This window comes from Chelonia mydas, chromosome 5 (genome assembly GCF_015237465.2).
Source record: "Chelonia mydas isolate rCheMyd1 chromosome 5, rCheMyd1.pri.v2, whole genome shotgun sequence".
Classification (NCBI taxonomy): Eukaryota; Metazoa; Chordata; order Testudines; family Cheloniidae; genus Chelonia; species Chelonia mydas.
In genome coordinates, this window is record NC_051245.2 from 1,205,760 (window position 1) to 1,225,288 (window position 19,529).

The 19,529-nt window shown below is 64.0% G+C and overlaps 1 protein-coding gene across 2 annotated transcripts; it reads right to left on the reverse strand.

Moving 5' to 3' along the window:
* Window positions 1-1,585: 1,585 nt before the first annotated feature.
* On the reverse strand, window positions 1,586-10,317 carry GGT6 (gamma-glutamyltransferase 6). 2 transcript variants are annotated; one of them, XM_037902857.2, is made up of 4 exons: window positions 10,058-10,317; window positions 7,429-7,697; window positions 5,852-5,965; window positions 1,586-3,621 (listed from the first exon to the last, which is right to left on the reverse strand). In XM_037902857.2, exons 1-4 carry the CDS (start codon window positions 10,273-10,275, stop codon window positions 2,432-2,434), a joined length of 1,791 nt encoding a protein of 596 aa, XP_037758785.2. In that variant the 5' UTR covers window positions 10,276-10,317; the 3' UTR covers window positions 1,586-2,431. The 2 variants fall into 2 exon arrangements, with proteins under 2 accessions (XP_037758785.2, XP_043403664.1); XM_043547729.1 differs by lacking the exon at window positions 10,058-10,317 and adding an exon at window positions 8,795-8,911.
* Window positions 10,318-19,529: the final 9,212 nt, after the last annotated feature.

Here is a 19,529-nt window from a genome sequence, read left to right on the forward strand (position 1 = left end):
AATACTGTGGGAGACCGTGTCAAAAGCTTTGCTAAAGTCAAGGAACAATACATCCACTGCTTTCCCTTCATCCACAGAGCCAGTTATCTCGTCATCTAAGGCAATTAGATTAGTCAGGCATGACTTGCCCTTAGTGAATCCATGCTGACTGTTCCTGATCACTTTCCTCTCCTCTAAGTGCTTCAGAATTGATTCCTTGAGGACCTGCTCCATGATTTTTCCAGGGACTGAGGTGAGGCTGACTGGCCTGTAGTTCCCAGGATCCTCCTTCTTCCTTTTTTTAAAGATGGGCACTGCATTTGCCTTTTTCCAGTCGTCTGGGACTTCCCCGGATCGCCATGAGTTTTCAAAGATAATGGCCAATGGCTCTGCAATCACAAGGTTGATGCCTTGCCCAAGGTCACGAACTCAGGGTGGGCACTGTGAAGGCCATAGGTGTGAGCCTGAGTGGCCCGACACCTGGACCATCACAGGCCCAGGCTGTGATGCACACAGAGCTGTGCTGGGCATCTGGGCCCCCGTACGATGGGGCAGAGACGGGCGCCTACGAACGTGCTCCACGAAGCCAGTCCAAGGGAGATGCCGCCCAGACGGGGGCTCGGCCCCACTACCCCGAGCCAGCCCAAAAAACTGGAGCCACTCTCGCCTGCTGACCCAACGACCCCCGCTCAAAGCCTCACCCCCCAGCAGAGACAGGGGGGTTGAACCTGGGGCTCCACCCCCCCGCTCTACCCCTGGGCTAGCACCACCCCAGCGCCTCCCACTCCGGCTGGAGAGACACCTGCTCAGGGGCAGGAAGCCACTGGGCCCTGCACATGTGTCAGGGGCCAAACACCATCTCCCCCTGCTTCGGGGCATGCTCTGGGGCACAGGCGGGCGCGAGGTGCCCTGATGCCAAGGCAGGACCGGGCACCCAGACACGTTTACCCTGAAGCCATTGGCACTGGGCGTGTGGGGCGGGAGTTCTGCGGACCCAGGCCCTGTGTACGTCCGTGGCTCTCGGCCGCAGGGCCTGAGGGGGGCCCGGGAGCCCTAGCACTGGGCACAGGCCTGTCTCCACACCCCTGCCTGCTCTTAGCTCCCAGTGCCCCCACCCTCACCAGGCTGCCCCCCAGGCTTGTGCCCTGGCAGCACAAGGGTTTTCACACTCAGCCACGGCTAACTGGCTCGCTGCCACCCGCCCTCCGCGGGCCCAGAGACTGGTGGGGAGGGGTCCATGGCCTCAGTCACAGCCATGGTAACCCCCCTTCCCTAGCAACCTGTTCCCAGCCCTCCCGCCCAGACCCTGCGTCCCACCCAGACCCCCTGGGCTCATGGGGATGGCCACGCGCCAGGGCAGGAGGTGCCAAGGAGCAGCTGGGGGCAGCCGCCCCGTCAGCATTGACCCCCGCGGTGCAGCAGGGCCTGGCCCAAGAGCCTAGTGCAGCCCTGTCCCCCAGCGCCCCCTTGGCAACATCATGTGGGGGAGACTGACGCAGAGGGAAGGACCCTGCCAAAGGTCTCAGAGAGAGTTGGTGGGAATGGAACCCAGGAGTCCGGGCTCCCTGCCCCACTCCCCGTACCCACTGGGCATGTCTAAATCCCAGAGCAGCTGGCACCGCCCCAGCCCGGGAGGGGTTTGGGTTACAGCAGCTTGGGGGCGGGTGGCCAGGCAAGCGGGGCTGGCCCCTTCCTTTGTGTCCTCACATTAACCCCCCGGCCAAGGACCCCTGAGACGGCCCAGGCTCTCCCGGGCTAAGAGCCTTCTTTCCAACCTGCCCGAGAGCTCCTGGTCGGGAGGGGGACTCACCCCAGGGGCTCCTGCCCCCCTCCCTGGCTGGATCACCAGGCCCCTGGGCTGGGGCCAGTGGCCCAGGGCCGACGCGCCACGAGTGACAAACCAGGCCGCACGGCACCCAGAGGGTTTATTTCTCCCTTTACAGACACACACAACAGAGCCCACAAGCGCCCCGCTCCGAGCCTGTGCCCGGCAGCCAACCCACCTCTCCAGGACCGGGGGGAGGGGGAGCTCCTGCCACTTCTCCCCAAGCGCAGCCCAGCTCTCCAGCCCAGAGCCCTGCCGCCCCCCGCCCAGCCCTTCGGAAATCTCCGGAGCGGTGCCAGGCGGCAGCGGGGCCCCGGAGCGGAGAGCAGGGAGGACCCAGCCCCTGGCGTGCCCCAAGCCCCAGGGAACCTGGGCTGGCCTGAGGGACAGGGCAGTAGCCTGACCCCTCCGTGACGGGGGGGCCCTACATAGCCCTGCCATGCCGGCTAGGAGGGGAAGGGGGCCAGCCAGGAGTGGGTCAGCAACGGCCCCTGGGCGGGGGAGTCCAACCGGGGCTGCCAGAACCAGCCACTCACCCTGCGCCGGCACTAAGTGGTCAGGGCCGGCTCCCCGGGCACGCCAGCCCTGGCCACGCCAGCGCCCTGGGCTCTGAGCGGGCCCCTGGGGCTAATACCCCTCGTGATGGCAGCACGCGGCCGGAGCGGCGAGGGCATGTGCGTGCTCACCCTGGGATGCCACCTGCAGCACCCAGGGGCCCGCCTGCGGGGCCCCCCCCGCCCACTCACCACTGGACAGATTTGACGGGGTGCCCGGCCCACAGCCCTGGGGGGCCCCATCCCCCCCGCCCCGGAGCTGCAGCCACGGGCTCTCCAGTGCCTCCTGCGGGGGCTGCCCCAGGTACACCTGGTTTATAATGGCCTGGGCAAGGGCCAGTGGGGCCGCACTGCCCCCTGTGGCCCCCAGCCCCACCACCGTCCCCTCTTCCCCCAGGCTCAGCACCACGGGGCAGGCCCAGGAGAGCAGGCCGGGCCCCGCGGGCGCTGTCAGGTCACTCAGCACGATGCCCGAGGCGGGAGCCAGGAATTTGGAGCCGAAGGAGCTGTTGAGAGAGGCCGAGAGCAGCAGGACGTTCCCTTGGCTGTCTGCCACTGCCAGGTGGCTGCCCACGGGCGAGGGGCCCCTGCCAGGGCCAGGGGGCCGGGGTGAGGGGCCCGCCCCCGCAAGCCCCCGGGAAAAGCCGCGCCGGGCCGCGCTCAGGGCCCTCAGGCAGGGATCAGGCGCGTCCCCGGGCCTGGCTGCCCGCACCTCCTCGAGGACGCTGGCCAGCAGGCTGCCGGCGGTGGGGGCCGGGGCTCCGTGGAGCCAGGCGTTGCCCAGCCGCACGGCCAGGGGGCTCTGCAGCTCCAGGCCCAAGTCCCCCATGGCCTGCAGGAAGGGCTCCTGCTCGGCCGGGGGCAGGTCCGGGGCCAGGGCCCGGGGCAGGGCGTCGTCCCCCGATGCCACCGCCCGGAGCAGGGCCGCCAGCCGGGGGTGGGTGACCAGCGCGCCCTGGCCCTTCAGCTCGCCGGCCCCGTCGCAGAAGAGGCTGCAGAGCCCTGAGGCCTTCACGGCGCCCGCGCTCTCCCGCAGGGCCGCAGCCAGCTCCCGGCCCACGCGGACGCCTCGCCGCGCCAGCGCCGCCGGCCCCTCCAGCAGGCGCGGCCAGGCCAGGCGCCCGTGGTGCCGGTGCAGCAGGCGCAGGCCCGGCAGGGCCACGGGGAGCCCGTAGCGCTGGGAGAAGCCACGGCGCGGGATGGCGTTCAGCGCCACGGTGCGGCCCGACGAGGCGTTGTGCAGCAGGGCTGAGAACACGCCGCCTGCAAGAGACAGACCCCGTCAGCGCCCCCACCAACGCCCCCGAGACACCCCCTGCTGCGCCCCCACCAACGCCCCCCGCTGCGCCCCCACCAACCCCCCCGAGACACCCCGCAGTGCGCCCCCACCAACGCCCCGGAGACAGCCCCCGCACCAACCTCCCCCGCTGCACCCCCACCAACGCCCCCGAGACACCCCCCACTGCACCCCCACCAACGCCCCCCCACTGCGCCCCCACCAACGCCCCCGAGACACCACCCGCTGCACCCCCACCAACATCCCCCGCTGCACCCCCACCAACACCCCCGAGACACCCCGCAGTGCGCCCCCACCAACGCCCCCGAGACAGCCCCTGCTGCACCCCCACCAACATCCCCCACTGCACCCCCACCAACCCCCCCGAGACACCCCGCAGTGCGCCCCCGCCAACGCCCCGGAGACAGCCCCCGCACCAACATCCCCCACTGCACCCCCACCAACGCCCCCAAGACACCCCCCACTGCACCCCCACCAACGCCCCCCCACTGCACCCCCCACTGCGCCCCCACCAACGCCCCCGAGACACCACCCGCTGCACCCCCACCAACATCCCCCGCTGCACCCCCACCAACACCCCCGAGACACCCCCGCACTGCGCCCCCACCAACGCCCCCCACTGCACCCCCACCAACGCCCCCGAGACACCCCCCACTGCACCACCACCAACGCCCCCCCACTGCACCCCCCACTGCGCCCCCACCAACGCCCCCGAGACACCCCGCAGTGCGCCCCCACCAACGCCCCCCGCTGCACCCCCACCAATGCCCCGGAGACACCACCCGCTGCACCCCCACCAACATCCCCCACTGCGCCCCCACCAACACCCCCGAAACACCCCCACTGCACCCCCACCAACGCCCCCGAGACACCCCCCGCTGCACCCCCACCAACATCCCCTACTGCACCCCCACCAACGCCCCCGAGACACCCTCACTGCACCCCCACCAACGCCCCTGAGACACCCCACAGTGCGCCCCTGCCAACGCCCCCCACTGCACCCCCACCAACGCCCCCGAGACACCCCGCAGTGCGCCCCCGCCAACGCCCCGGAGACAGCCCCCGCTGCACCCGCACCAACATCCCCCGCTGCACCCCCACCAACGCCCCCGAGACACCCCTGCTGCACCCCCACCAACGCCCCCCACTGCACCCCCACTGCACCCCCACCAACGCCCCCCACTGCACCCCCACCAACACCCCTGAGACCCCCCCACTGCACCCCCACCAACACCCCCGAGACACCCCCCACTGTAACCCCCCCGTCAGCACCTTTGAGACACCCCCCATTGCACCCCCACCAAAATCCGAGACACCCCCCCACAGCACCCCCACCAAAACCCCTGAGACACCCCCCCACTGTACCTTCCCACCAGCACCCCCAAGACACCCCCCACTGCACCTGCCCACCAACACCCCAAGATACCCCCCACTGTATCCTCCGCCAGCACCCCTGAGACACCCCCCTACTATACCCCCGTCAGTGCCTCTGAGACACCCCCTATACCCCCCACCAGCACCCCCCCACTGCACCCCTCTATACACCTCCCCACTGCACCCCGAGACACCCCCCTACTGTACCCCCTGCCAGCACCCCCCGAGACACCCCCCCACTGTACCTCCCCAACAGCGCCTCTGAGATACCCCCACACTGTACCTCCCCACCAGGACCCCCAAGACACCCCCCACCCTGTGCCCCCCCCACCAGCACCTCCTGAGATACCCGCTCACTGCAGCCCCTCAGATCCTGTCAGGGCCCCCCAGACACTGCCTCCCAGTCCCCATGAGGGCTCCTGGACACCGTACCCCCCCAGACCCCATTAGGGTCCCCTACGTACCACAGCCTTCCCTTCCCCCATTCCCTCCACACCGCCCCCCCCCCCCCCCCCCCCCGCCCCCCCCGAGCATGCACGGCAGAGGGTTCTGGGCGTTACAGGCTGGTCCCGTTCGGCACCCACTGGCTACGGCTGGGGGGTCTGGGGGGCTGGGGCAGCCCTTCCCAGGCCCCTCTCTGAGAGCTCGCCCAGGCCATGTCCATCCCCCCCGCGCTCCCTGGCCTGACATCGCATCCCGCAGCTCTGGCTATGGTGGGGTGAGGGGGACCCGGGGGCTGACAGCTCCCCATGCGGGGAGCGGTGACCCTAGCTGCACCGGCCTGGGGGCAGTTCCACCCCTTCGCCCGAGCCCCACACTCACCCAGCCCCCCGGCGTGCGGGTGGACCAGCCCCAGGCAGAGCGCAGCCGCAATCCCAGCATCCACCACGTTCCCTCCGGCCACCAGCAGGTCCTTCCCCAGGCGGGAGCAGGTCTCTGCAAGGCACCGACAGGCCCCGGCGTCAGGGGTGGGTGGCGCGGGCACCATGGGGCCAGTCTGGCGTGGCAGAGCTTGTGCCAACCCCAGCCCTGCACTCCCAGCGCCCTCCTGCAGGGGGCAGCGTGGGCCCATTGCCCTGTGCACAGCCCCCCTGCCCCTCAGGCCCTTCTGCAGCCCAGCCAGGAGCACAGGGCAGCTGGGACATTCTGTACCCCAAAGCAATGCCCTGGCACCCCGGCATTTACCAGGGTGATATGAGCACGGTGTGTTTTACACGGAGTATGTCATGGAAGGGATCAATGGAAAAGTTCGGGTTTGCTGAGGACGATTACCCTGGTTGTGCGCAGGTCTCGTTCTTCTATCTAAAGTGGTGAATATTGACTATGTGCGGATATTTCAGAGGTCTTTGCTCCGGGGTAACACCCAGCCGGGGTGTGGATGAACCATACAAGGTGATGGGCCATTAAGAAACACAAGAGAAGAAGCTTATCCCCCCCGGGGGGCCTTCCCGGGGACGCTTCAGCCAGCGTCTGGAGAATGGCCGCTGTGACGCACGGAACCACGGGAGGCCAGGTGGCTAGATCACGTGACACTGGACTCCATCTTGGGCCGGCACCTTTCCACAAACTGGGCTGGGGGCTTTTGTTTGGGACAATGACGTTCCCTCCACATGGGAGAAGCTATAAAAGGGGGAAGCAACATCATCACTCGGCCTCACTCCCCCCACAACTCAACACCTGGAACCATGGCTGGAGGCAAAAGACCTGGAACGTGGGAGGGGGTCCCAGGCTGGAAAGGAGGATTTCCAACCTGCGTATGGCGGATCTGTGAAGTGCCTGGACCATCAGGGCGAGACACTGCTGGAGTCAAATCCTGTCTAGTGGATAGAACCCACTTGTGTTGTTGTTGATCTGTTCGCTAATACTTATAATCACTGACAATCTCTCTTTCTGTAATTCATAAATCTGTTTGATATTTTTTACCTAAAACAGTGTTGTTTAAAGTGCAAAGGGAAATCTGCTCAGGAACAGGGGCTGGTGAACTGTCCTCTCCACACTGCAGGAGGGCAGACTGGGTAATAACTTACACTGGTCAGGCTTCTGACCAGGGCGAGACGGTTCAGCTCTGGGGTCCTAGGCTGGGGGGAGCTGGCTGGAGCGTCTCTCTTGTTGGTTCATGAGTGGCTGGTGAAAGTATGAATGTAACTCAGCTGGGCGTGTCCCTGTCTGTAAATAGCTGTGTGAGTGCAGGACCTGGAGGGGTCTGCAGCTTCTCACAGCATCCCAGTGTGAGAGGGAGCCCAGGTTTGGTAAGACAGAGGGCTCAGCACTACCCCAGTTCCAGTTCCACCCCGGGGAGCCCGTCACAGCGACCCGAGGGGTACCCAGCCCGAACACGGCAGGAGGAAGCGGTGCCCACTGGGGGCCCGGGCCTGCACCCCATGCTGCGCGATGCTCACTTGAGCTGGTGATGAGGGCGGCGTGATGGTAAACGCCCGGGGCATGCATGTGAGCCGCAGATGGGATGTCGCCGGGCTCCTCCTGCGCCCCCATCTGCCCAGCGCCATCACCCTGCCTGTGAGCCTGGGTGCTGCCCAGCCGCGAGGAGCCCCCAGAGGTCATCTGGGAAAAGGCCAAGGCCAAGGCCAGCGCCAGCAGCACCAGGGCCGAGGAGATGCGGGCGCAGGTCTCCCAGTGGTGCTGGTGAAGCAGGACCTGCAGCGAGGATCTGCAGAGAGCCAGAGAGAACAGAGATCAGCCCACGTGGCAACTCCCTGCAGCCCCAGCCAGCCAGGTGCACGCCCGGGAGGGACGCTCCCCACAGCCTGCGGGGGGCGCTGGAGAGCAGGGAGGAGGCAGCGGCAGAAGGATGGGTGTACGGGCAGGAGTCCAGGGGTGAACAACCGGGGGGCTGTGGGTCAGGACTCAGGGGCATCAGCAGAGCTAGAGGTGCCAGGCTGGGGGAGCAGGGATGGGGGTCAGGACTGAGGGGCACTGGCAGCGCTGGGGGTACGGGACGGGACTGAGGTGCTGGCAGACTTCCGGGGGGCTCGAGTACCCACTGCCAGCCCCTCAGCCTGGGGCTCTCTCTGGGCACCGGAGCGACATGGCCTGGCTCTGAGGCTCCGGGGTCTGTGGGGCGAGGGTGCCGTCCCCACTCAGCCCAGGCCAGGCCAGGCCATGCTCTGCTCCCCCCGGGGCCAGCGCTGGCCCCGCCCAGGCATGCTCTGCTCACGGCCAGGTGCATGCAGCTGACCAGAGAGAGGCCTTGGCTTGGCCTGGCAGGAGCCCTGCAGGTCGAGCAGCCTCCCTGTGGCTCCAAACGCCCCCCAAACTCCACTCAGCATGGCTAGGATGGGGCGCCCAGCACCCCTTTCACCGGGGGAGGCCAGGCTGGTGAGACCTTCAGTGCCACACACAATGCCCCAGGTGCCCAGGGCCCAGCTAGGTACCCTGGGCTGGGGGGCCCTGCCATGTGCCCACTGCCATAGGTCACCGCGGCTGGGACACTCCACATGGGCTCCACCTGCCCCCATCCAGGGGCCTGGCCCTGGTGCGGCACAGGGACCCCAGCCCCTCCCGACACGTCACTAGCACTGGAGGACACCCGGCCAGGGCACCAGCTCCCGACAGTAACCAGCAAAGCCGCCAGCCAGATCCCCGGCCCCAGGAGGGCTGCAAGGAAGGGGGAAGATCTGCCGCTGCCTAATGGGATTAGTGAGGCCGCATTCAGCTCCCATAATAGGATTACAGCCAAATTCACCAGCCTGCTGGGGTCTGGGCCCCCCACCAGGAGCTGAGCTGCAGCCAAGGCCAGGGGCTTACAGAGCTCAGAGGGGCTCAGCGGGAGGGGCCTCCCGGTGCCAAGAGGGGCAGGGAGAAAGAGACAAGGGGTGGGGCAGGGGCTGGAGCAGGCCACTCGATCTGCACCCAGCCGTGCCCGGACCCATGCAGGTGCCTCGCTCTGGGCTCACGCCTGGTGCAGGCTGGGAAGGGGGAGCTGGGCTGCGACTGCCCCCAGGCCTGGCACCAATGGGGTAGCAGGCCAGGCAGCCAGCCCGGGGAGGGGGGGCCAGCTGAGCCAATGTCCCCATCCCCCACGGGCTAGGCCCCTCCCCTGAGGCCAAGGGCCTGATCCTAACGGGGCCCGGGGCGTTGTGTGTTACACGTTCCCCTCCCCAGCCATGGGGCCCAGAGCTCCCAGCAGCAGCCGGCACCTCGCTGGGGCAGACACGGTGGTCCAGACCCAGGCAGCTCCCTGGGCCGCCCGTCTGGTCCCTCCCCAGCAGTGCCCGGCCTCAGGCAAAGCCTCGTAGCCCGTCTGGGACGTGGGCCCATTGGTGCCAGCTGGCAAAGGGCTCGCCGTTCTTCACAAGCTCTCCAGCCTCGGATCTGAGCCCTCACTGCTCCTCACACACCACGGCGGGTCCTGGGCTCCACCCGTGTCTGGCGAGCCGCACACCCGGGGCCCAGAGTCCCCGTGCTGGAGGGGAGCCCCGGCCCCAGGGGGGTCCCAGGAGCCTGTGGGCCCCTGAGGGGCAACGCGGGCAAGCCAGGAGCCTGGCGTGGGGGGCAGGGCGGAGGGGCCTGGCACAGGCTGTGCCCACTCGTGCCCCCCATCGCTGACTCGTCTTCAGCACGTGGTCAGTCGCTGAGTGCTGGGGTGGCAGCAGCCCCCTGTTAATGCTGGCGCTGCCCCACTGCTCCCCACAACCCTCCTTGGCCAAGGGGGGCCCCTCCCGGTCCCCTGCCCCAGCTGCCCAGGCGGGAGGCGTGGCCTTGACCCGGCTCGGAGCTGATCTCTGACGGGGGTGGGGGGCAGCCTGCAAACGGGGGGCACCCTGCCCAGCCAGCCTGGCCCCCCACCAGGTGCCCGGCCCTGTGTAGGGCGCAGCCCCCGCTGCAGCTGGCACGTGCACAGCCCTGCCGGGGCCGCGGGGGGCAGAGCCCGTGGGGGGCACCCGGGGAGCTACGCGCTGGTTATGGGGCCGCGCGGGGGCTGGACGGGGTTGGGGGGTCCGGCTGCCGGGGGATCTGCGGGCGGGGCTGGTCTCTGCTCCGGTCCGGTCCGGTCCGCCCCGCACTCACCGGCCCGGCCCGCCCCGCAGCTCCACCGCCTCCTCCCCGTCGCTGTCGCTGCCCCGCAGCCGCTGGTACCGGGCCTGGTACCGGGCCGGGGCCGCCTCCATGCCGGCCGGGACCAGCACCTGCCGCGGCCTTCCGGGTCCGCCCCCGCCCGGCCCCGCCCGGGGAAGCGCCAGGGCCGAGCCGGGCCCGTCGGGGAGCGGGGACACCCCGCCCCGCATCAGCCGCCCCGATGCCTCGGTGAGCGGCCGCGCGGCCGGAGATGCCCGCGTCTGGAGAGCCGGGGCGGGGGGGAGCAGCCGCCGCCCCCCGGGGCAGAGAGGGGATTTTCCGGGGGGAGGGATCAGGGCCTCAGCCACAGCATGGGGGGTGGGGCTGGCGAGGGGGGCACAGCGGGGCCGGCATTAAAGGCCCCGTGGCTACTAGCCCTAAATCCTGCCTGGCCCCTGCCCTGGCCCTGCAGGCTCGGCGGGTGCTGGGCGCTGTCCCAGGGGCAGGGGCCTGGAGGGGGCTGACACAGCGTGGGGTACCGGGGTGTCCGGGCGAGTCGCTCCGGGGGGAGGCAGCCCTGGCTGTGCCCACCAGGGAAACGCTGCCCAGGTGCCAGCTGCCGGCGGCTCAGACGCTCTGCTCTCCGGGTCTGGGAGCCCCGCTCACGCCCCCTCCAGGCTAGCGGTTTGCACACTCCTTTGTCACACCAGTGCCCAGCCCCTCGTCTTCCGCACACCTGCCATGCACAGATCCCCTGCCTCCGGGAAGCAGTGCCCCCCAGGTCACCGCTCTCCCCTCTGGCCCGCTCTCCTGAGCGCCAGGCTCGTAGGCCCGTCACAGTAAAACCAAGGGGATGTTTCTTGACCAGAGCTCGAGGTAAAGAGTCAAACAGAAGCAAGTCAGAGGATCTGGAATCACCAGGTTATGGGCAAAAGAACAAACCAGGCCGTGCAGAGCCGGCCCGTGCGAACAGGTTCCTGTCCCAACAAGGCCTTTCTCACCCGCTGGTTGCTCCTTGCAGCACCTGTCCGGTCCAAGGAACTGGGATCCACTTTTCATGAGATTCCCCCCCCGCGCCCGGCCCCACCGCCAGAGTCCCCCCCCTCGCACAGGGACAGGTGCTGCCCAGTGACTTTCCTGGGGTTCGTTGGCTCTGGAAGTGCTGGAGCCTGCTGCTGGCCCAGGCAGTGAGCACAGACAGGCTCCGTGGCGGGACGCCCACCGTTCTCACGTTGGGGGGGGGGTCAGCTCTGCCTCCCCCTCCCAGACCGTGGCTCCACTCCGACCGGCGTGGCACACAGCAGCCTGCCGGGCACAGACTCCCCCCACAAACATCTCACAATGACCAGGACGACCGGCTGGTTCACAGAGACACACCCACCCACCCCTTTGGTGCGACCTCGCGCAAATGGCACAAAGGGTCACGGCTCACCGTCACTTCATGTCCGGGCCTCAGCTCCCCGCCAGGGGACAGCGTTAGCCCTTCCTCTGCCAGGCTGGCAAGCCCAGTACGGAATAGCTGTTCCCCTTGCAGGTACTTACAGCCTGGGAGCCAGTCACCCCTTCCCCCCGGCTTTGAGTCCTGCGTCCATCCCTGGGCTCCAGAGAGGGGGCTGCATCCAGGGTCATTCCTAGGGCTGAGCCTGGCCATGGGCAGGAGCCTGGGGCAGTGTGCCGCGGGGGCGTGCAGCCACGCGAGGGGCAGAAGCCCCACTCTGATGGGCTCCTGGCCACTCCCGGCAGCTGCCTGCCCTGCTCTGCCGTTCTTTAGCCACCTGGCCCTACAGCTTGGCTGTGGCACGGCTTAGCAGCGGGGCAGCAAGGGGAGGTGGCTGCTGCGGAGCTCCCAGCCTCCATCCGTCCTTGGAGCTGGCACCCACCATGTGCTGCAGACATCTGCCCCCCTCTGGAGACAGCCCTTCCGCCAGGCTGCTCCCCTGGCCCTGCAGCGGGGCAGGGTGCTCGAGCCCCGCTTCCCTGAGGATCTTCCTGCCCCTGCCTGGAAACCCCCCAGCCTCTCTTCTTGGCCGGGGGGGGGACAGTTGTGAGCATCTTGGCCAACAGGAGGCAGTTTGCAGGATTGACTAACTGCACGCAGGCCTCCTGGCAGAAGGGAAAGCGGGAAGCTGGGTCTGGGCGCTGGGTGCGCGGGACAGGATGCGGCCCGCACAGGGGCGCTGGGCCCACAGGACAGGGTGCGGCCCGCACAGGGGTGCTGGGCCCACGGGACAGGGTGCAGCCCGGACTGGCCGCTGGACACCTAACATTGCCTTCACCTTTCATTGAGGATGCAGAAAAAGACAAAGAGCAGTGAAAGCCTTTGCAATGCGAAGTCTGCGGTGCGGTTCAATGGCCTTCGTACCCTGGGCCGTTTGGTGGACAGTGCACGGGACAGTCTTTTCGCTGGCACGAAATGGGTTTGGAACTGCCCTGCTGGGGGGAGAGAAGTGAGCCGAGAGGGGCTGGTTGCTGCTGTTAAAGTCCGACCCTGTTGTCTGTAACACAAAACGAGTTGCACCTGCAAGGGGAGAGAAAAGGGGGCATGCAGCCGGTGACGCTGGGGCTGCCTGTCACATGCAGCCTCGCTGCCGGAGAGAGACAGGCCCAGCACAGCCTGATCGGCCACTCCAAGGCTGGGGATCTTGGCCCAGCGCTGGGCTGTTTGAGGCATAGCTTTTAGCTGCCTCGCTGGCCAAGCGCTCCACGCAGCATTACAAACAATGGCATCAGCTTGGTGGCTCAGCCAGACTCTTACGAGAGGGATGACAGGAGAGAGAGAGGAAAGAGGAGGAATAAGGTGGGGAAGGAAAGTGACACACCAGGGAGGGGTGAGGGTAGGTACCCACGTCTCACGGCCCAGGTGCTGTTCAGATCGGTGGGAAATCATTCTGGAGCTGGCCAATCCACAGTGGGGGCTGTTGTCATGCCAGCGGTCAGGGCCATCAGTCATGGCCTCCTACTCAGGACTGTGACTCGCAGCAAGGTGCAGGACATAGCGGATGGATTTGCAGCCATGGGGTTCCCGAACTGAGGTGGAGCGACAGGCGGGACTCACATCCCAAGTTTGTCACCAGCCCACCTTGCCGCAGAGCACATCAGCAGAAAGGGCTGCTTTTCTGTAGTTATGCGAGCGGTGGTGAATCACCGGGGCTGCTTCACTGATACTCGTGTGGGCTGGTCAGGGAAGGTGCCTGATGCTTGCATCTTCAAGAATAAAGACTGTTTAGAAAGCCGCAAGCAGGGACATTCTCTCCCAACCAGCACATTACCACTGGTGATATTGAAAAGCCAATAGCAATTCTGGGGGACCCAGCCTGCCCCTTGCTCCCCTGGTTCATGAAGCTGCACACTGGCCATCTCACCTGCACCAAGGAAAGATTCACCTACCATCTCAGCAGATGCAGAATGCCAGTGGAATGTGCTTCTGGTAGGTTGTAGGGACGCTGGTGGTGTTTACTCACAAGATTGGATCTCAGTGAGAAAATATCCCAATGGTTAGAGCTGCCTATTGTGACCTGCAGAATATTGGTGAGGCACTGGGGGAAAAGCTGCCCGCAGGGTGGAGTGGCTATTTGTGAAATTTGAGCAGCCAGAGGTCAGGACTATTACAAGATTCCAACATGGAGCTATGCGTTTGAGGGAAGCTTTAACAGTTGGTTGTAACAGTCAGGCACAGTAGTGTTCTGTCTTGAGACAAAGTCTGTCTTGTGTAATTAAAATTTTGTAGTATTTGGTTTTCTCTGCTGGTCTTTATCCTGGAGCCCTACAAATTATAAAGACTGTTGGTCTGGGGCTTTGCCTGCAAATTGTGAATTGTGTGGTGCTTGCTGTAAGTTTATAAAGATGGCTGGGTGTTTTCATGATGCTCTGAATTCTGTGGTGCTTGCTGTACTGTTTGGTTTCGTGACTGGTGCTGTGCATTCAGTAATATCTGTTGTGAACTAATACAAACACTTCGATTCTCAAAAAATAGAACTTTACTGAGTGCAAAAATTCAGTGCACAAAATCAAAGTGCAAACAAATACATCCAGTGTCACACAGATGTCAAACAAGGGGGTAAACTGTTAAAATTCCTGTTGAAAAGTAAGTAAACATTTTATGTCCCTTTGTGTAAAGAAAAGGGTAGTTCAATGTAGTCCATTGTGGCAACACATATACCCGTCTGTGGCTCTCACAGGTCAGCAAATGTGAAGCTGTGGCTCTCCTGGCTGTCCCCAGCGTGGAGTGATAGGGATAAGGATGCAGCCCTGATTCCACATGGTATGTTGGAGGGCGCAGGGAGCAGCCTCCATGGACTCTCTAAGTATTGCAAAGGGTAGGGAGTCAACCAGGGTCTGCACCACTTGGGTTTGCTCACTGAGAAGACCCATTATGCCCTGGTGCTTCTCCTTCTCCTCTTCCTGCCGGGACTCCTGTATCCATTCTCCAGGCCATTCACTGGCCCTCTATAACAACAACCTCCCTCTCTCACCACCTCATTAAACCAGTAACACCCCAGGGAAACTGAGTCCCACCCTCTCTGCATGCAAACCACTGAAAACAACAAGAAAACCCCCCCTGCTTCATCACAGAGGCCAGAGTCTTAGGGGAAGAGGTGGCTGTGATGGGTTCCCCCAGGGTGCTATCTTGAACTGGGGTACCACTGAGCCCCCTGACCCACCAGCCTGGGCTCCCTCTCACACTGTGCTGCTGTGACAAGCTGCAAAGCCCTCCAGCCTGCACTTTCACCAGCATTCACACAGGTAGGGACACACCCAGCTGCAGTTACATGCAGGCTTCTCTAACCACCAGATTCCCAGCCTGGGACCACAGAGCAGTACCGTCCTGCCCTCGTCAAATCTGGCCAATACGTGGATTTAACACCTGGTCCGCCTCTCCTTCGATGTGAAGAGGACCATGTACACTTGTGGTAACCAAGCAGAGATTTTCCCCAAGCACTCCAGTCAAAGCTCACGGGTTTAGATTAAAACAAAAACAAGTTTATTAACTACAAAAGATAGAGTTAAAGTGATTATAAGGGACACCAGACAGATCAAAGCAGATTACCTAGCAAATAAACAAAACACACAAACTAAGCTTAATATACTAAATAGATTGGATATGGATAGCAGATTCTCACCCTAACTGGTGGTACAGGCAGACTGTAGATACTTAAGGCACAAGCTGCACTTGCTTTGCAGCTTGGAATCCCCCCCGCCAGGTGTTTCATGCACAGGCTAGAAATCCCTTTAGCCTGGGTCCAGCACTTCCTCCCGTTCAGTCTTTGTTCCTCAGGTGTTTCCCCAGGAGTCTTCTTGGGTGGGGAGTGAAGAACACCAGATGATGTCACCCCCTGCCTTATTTAGCTTTTGCATATGGCAGGAACCCTTTGTTTCAAAGCTGGGTTCCCAGACACGTCTGTGGAAAAACACTGACATCCCAAGTCGGAGTCCAGCATCACGTGGCCTGGCCACACGTCCCTGCAGAGTCACAGCAGCCATCACCCACAGACTGTCTGTAGCATTCTCCGCAACGCTCCCCAGGTGGGGAACAAACTTCTCCTCAGACCTGTTGTTTTCCCTAAGGGCTCATTGCCGTGACTAGGCCCTTCTAGACGGAAAGCATCTTGCCGAGTGGGCGTTACCCAGGTGTAACGACATGTGAAGTACAGCTACATAGTCAGTATTTATAACTTCAGATACAGAAAAGATACATGCAGACCAATAGGATCATCGTATTCAGCAAACCAACCTTTCCAATGACCTCTCCCATGGCCTGTCTTGCATAAAAGGCGTCATAAAGGTGCAATAACCATATGATAATAATGTCACTATGACGACAATGTCCCAGCAGTGCAGGGGCAGGGCCTCAGGGGTGGCAGGTCCATGATTCAGGCGCCCATGCTCCCCTCACTTTTAGGGAACTTCCGCCACTCCTGGTGGGAATCCCCGGCCGAGCAGCAGCGTGTCAATGCCTCGGCCGACAAGGCCCAGGCCAGGGGCGGCAAAATTACAATAGCAGCGAGAGGCTGCTTCCCCCGGCGCCGGGCCGCGCCCTCCGCCCCGACTCCACCCCTTCCCCGCCCCCATTCCCCGCCCCCTCCCTGCCCCTATTGGTCCCCTTCCCCAAATCCCCGCCCCGGCCCCGCCTCCTCCCCTGAGCGCGCCGTGTTCCCCCCCTTCCCCCGTCCTCGCAAAGCTGTTTTGCCCACAGGTGCTGGCAGGGAGGGGAGAAGCAGGACCCGGCAGCGCGCTCAGGGGAGGAGGCAGAGGTGGAGCGGAGCTGAGCTGGGGGTGGGGGCAGCGATTATTTCTGGGCCTAGGGGTGACAAAATCATGAATCCGCCACTGCTGCTGTGTCTCCCCCTCCCCGCTTCCTGCTGACAGCAGGGGTCCCCATCTTGGGCTTCTCAGTGGTCTGTGGCATCTCTGCGACTATGGCATGCAGCTTGCTGTAAATGTGGCATGTCCCTGGGGCACCACCAGATTTCCTGTTGCTCTCCCGGGCATTGTGATACATCTGCCAACCCCTTCCCTTTGACAGAGCACTGCTGCAGATCCCTGTCGTACCCCTTCTCTTGCCTCCCCCGTGCCATCTGCTCGGGCGTGCCCACGTCTGCATGACTGGGCCATGGCTGGGCTTGCACAGGCCCTGGAGAGCCAACACTTCCTGTCTCCTCCAGCAGGAGCATGTCCAACTGTGCTCTGTGTGCATGTGTAACACGGACAGACCCCAGTTGCCGGAAGGTGGGATCGAACCCGGGACCTCTGGAGCTAAATGCATGAGCTAAAAGCCACGTGGCCCTTAGCTAAGGCTGTAGCAGACTCAGTAAGCTCTCTGTGGTCTTGGTGCCACCAGAGGGGAGAGAGCACCACGCCCAGGGTGTGTGTGGGTTACACCCGGAGCCATGGGCAGTGGATGCGCACAACGTGAGCTGTCTTTAAAGGGGGCGGCGTTCCGGTGTGTGGCAGGGAATGGAGCATTGTGGGACAGTGGCTGGAGGACTGTCTGGGTTGACGCAGGTCATGCCGTGTCTACACTCGCACTGAGTTGACTCGGTAGGTTGGCCATGGCTCTAGGCCATTCAGGGAGGGGTTTTACTGCGTCGCTGTAACACGCGTACATTGACCGGCGACAAGCGTGAGCGGAGACCCGGGCACAGCCAGGTCGCTGCTGGCTTTGGGCTCTATCGTGCTCAGAGGCTCCATTCCAGCTGGCTCGTGAGCGCTGTTGTGTTCTGAAAAGGCTGAGCTGTGTCACTGCAGACAGTTGCTGGCCGCACTGCTCCCTGGAGGGGGAACCCCGAACCGGGACCCTGGACTGCCTGGAGAGACACGGGGGGCTGATGCCAGCGGGCCCAATCTCAGCGTCGGAGAGCCGTGCGCTCATCCCCAGGAAAGCTACACACAGGCCTGGCACAGAAAGAGGGTCGGAGACATGTCCATGGGAAGGGCACCGAGAGACCGAGCTCGTCTCCCCCTGGTCAGCCTGGGTGCCCGGTTCCCCAGGGCCGGAGCTGACTCATGGGCTGCTCTGACATGTGGGGCTTCAGGGGGCGTCTCGCGACTCGTGAGTGGGCAGGGAGAAGGAGCTCCATGCCTGGCACCGGTCTGGCTTGTGGCTTCGCTGGGGGCGGGCCCAGGCCGGCTTGTGATGGGCTGGGTGCAAAGCCTGCAGCTTTGAGTCTATCATAGGGGGAGAACCGAGCCCTGGCCCATGCGGCACAGGGGTGTGCTCTGAAATACAGACATTCAAGAGGCAGCACCCAATGGCTAAGCAGAAGGATGTGCTACCCGCGAGGCAGACGCCTGTCAGGCAGAAGCAGCAGCAGATGCTACGGGTAGGGAGTCGGGCTCCGCTGCAGTGAGCAGGGGGAACCAAGGGCAAGTTGCAGCCACCCCATCCGTTACGCCCGTGCACAGAGGCACGAGGCTGCTCACGGCGGATGGTGGCCCTGCTGGACACTGCTACCGCAAACGCTTCGCCTCCTGCTCGGGCACGTCTAGCCTGGGAGTCGCACAGACGCAGCCTGAAGGAGATCCCAGCCCCTTGGGATTTCTAAGGCCCCCGGCCCTGCGGTAGCTAATGGCACCTCCGCTGCAAGCAGGTCATCATGAAACTTCTGTCCCCATAGCTTCCGTCCCCATAGCTTCCCTCCCCACAGCTTCCGTCCCCATAGCTTCCGTCCCCACAGCTTCCCTCTCCATAGCTTCCCTCCCCATAGCTTCCGTCCCCATAGCTTCCCTCCCCGCAGCTTCTGTCCCCACAGCTTCCGTCCCCACAGCTTCCGTCCCCACAGCTTCCGTCCCCATAGCTTCCATCCCCACAGCTTCCATCCCCACAGCTTCCAGGCAAAGCAACAGAGAACTACTGCAACAGTCTCCATAACAACCAGGTGTATCTTCAGCACTGACATCCCCCTAGCAGCCACATCCCCCTGGATCACAATGACAGTTACCAGGAAGCCTGGCTGCATTCCTGCTGGCAGAGCACACCGGGGGGGGGGGGAACCCAGGTACGGTAACTGGGCAGGCTGGCACATGCCCGCTGGCAGAGCAGAGAGAGGGGCGGGGAGCCCAGGTATGGTAACTGGGCAGGCTGGCACAAGCCTGCTGGCAGAGCACAGAGAGGGGCGGGGAGCCCTGGTACGGTAACTGGGCAGGCTGGCACATGCCTGCTGGCAGAGCACAGAGAGGGGCGGGGAGCCCTGGTACGGTAACTGGGGCAGCCCCACCCATAGGTTAATTTAATTCCTGTTTTGCTCCTGCAGACTGGGTGCTGCACAAGCACATGGGCTGGGCTGGCTCCTCCATGAAGAGCTCCCAGCCTGAGTCCTAACACCCTAAAACCGTGCTGGGGGCCCAGTGAGACTTCAGAGGGGGGTGGCCAGGGCAAGAGCTGGGGTGCTGCGTGTGTGGCCACACGGATGGTGGACAGCTGGGTCCATGGGACGACATTGTCCCTGGGCAGAGGGTCAGCACAGGGCCGAGCTGTGCCCGTGGTGCCCAGGTCGTGTGCTGCGCTTGCAGGCCCTTGTCTGGGAGCAGGCAGCAGCCGTGGAGTGCAGGCTGTAGCCCTGGTAGCGAAGTGGCAAGACCTGGGCTTCTTCCCCTGTGGCTGGAAGCCCCAGACGCTGGCCAGCGCACAGCTAGGTTACCAGGCCCACCCTCCAGAGCCGGCTGGGCCACTGGCCATTAGCTGTCCTGGCTAGACCCGCAGGCCACCTGGCATGGCGGCGGATGTACTGTCCAGGCCATTCTTCCTAGAAAATGTATCAAGAACAAAATCAGTGAATACAATGAACAGTCTCCAGCAGCAGCAGCCTGGTGCAGGCAGCCACCGGTGCTGAGCGAGCAGGAACTCAGGGGGAGTATTAAACTGCAGCCCAGAGCCAGCAGACGTACTCACAGTGTGACAGCTGCAGCATTTCCAATGTGCACAAAGTAATTAAAGCCACTCCTGGAGCTGTGTGTGACGAAGCGGGACTGTTCTTAATGTTTCCTC

Coding starts and splice junctions, on each gene's coding strand:
- GGT6 (XM_037902857.2), bottom strand. CDS start 10,275: ATGCGGGGCGGGGTGTCCCCGCTCCCCGACGGGCCCGGCTCGGCCCTG. Junction 5,966..7,428: donor CGCCCTCATCACCAGCTCAA/GTGAGCATCGCG, acceptor GGTGCCTTGCAG/AGACCTGCTCCCGCCTGGGG. Junction 3,622..5,851: donor CCCGCACGCCGGGGGGCTGG/GTGAGTGTGGGG, acceptor TGTCTCTTGCAG/GCGGCGTGTTCTCAGCCCTG.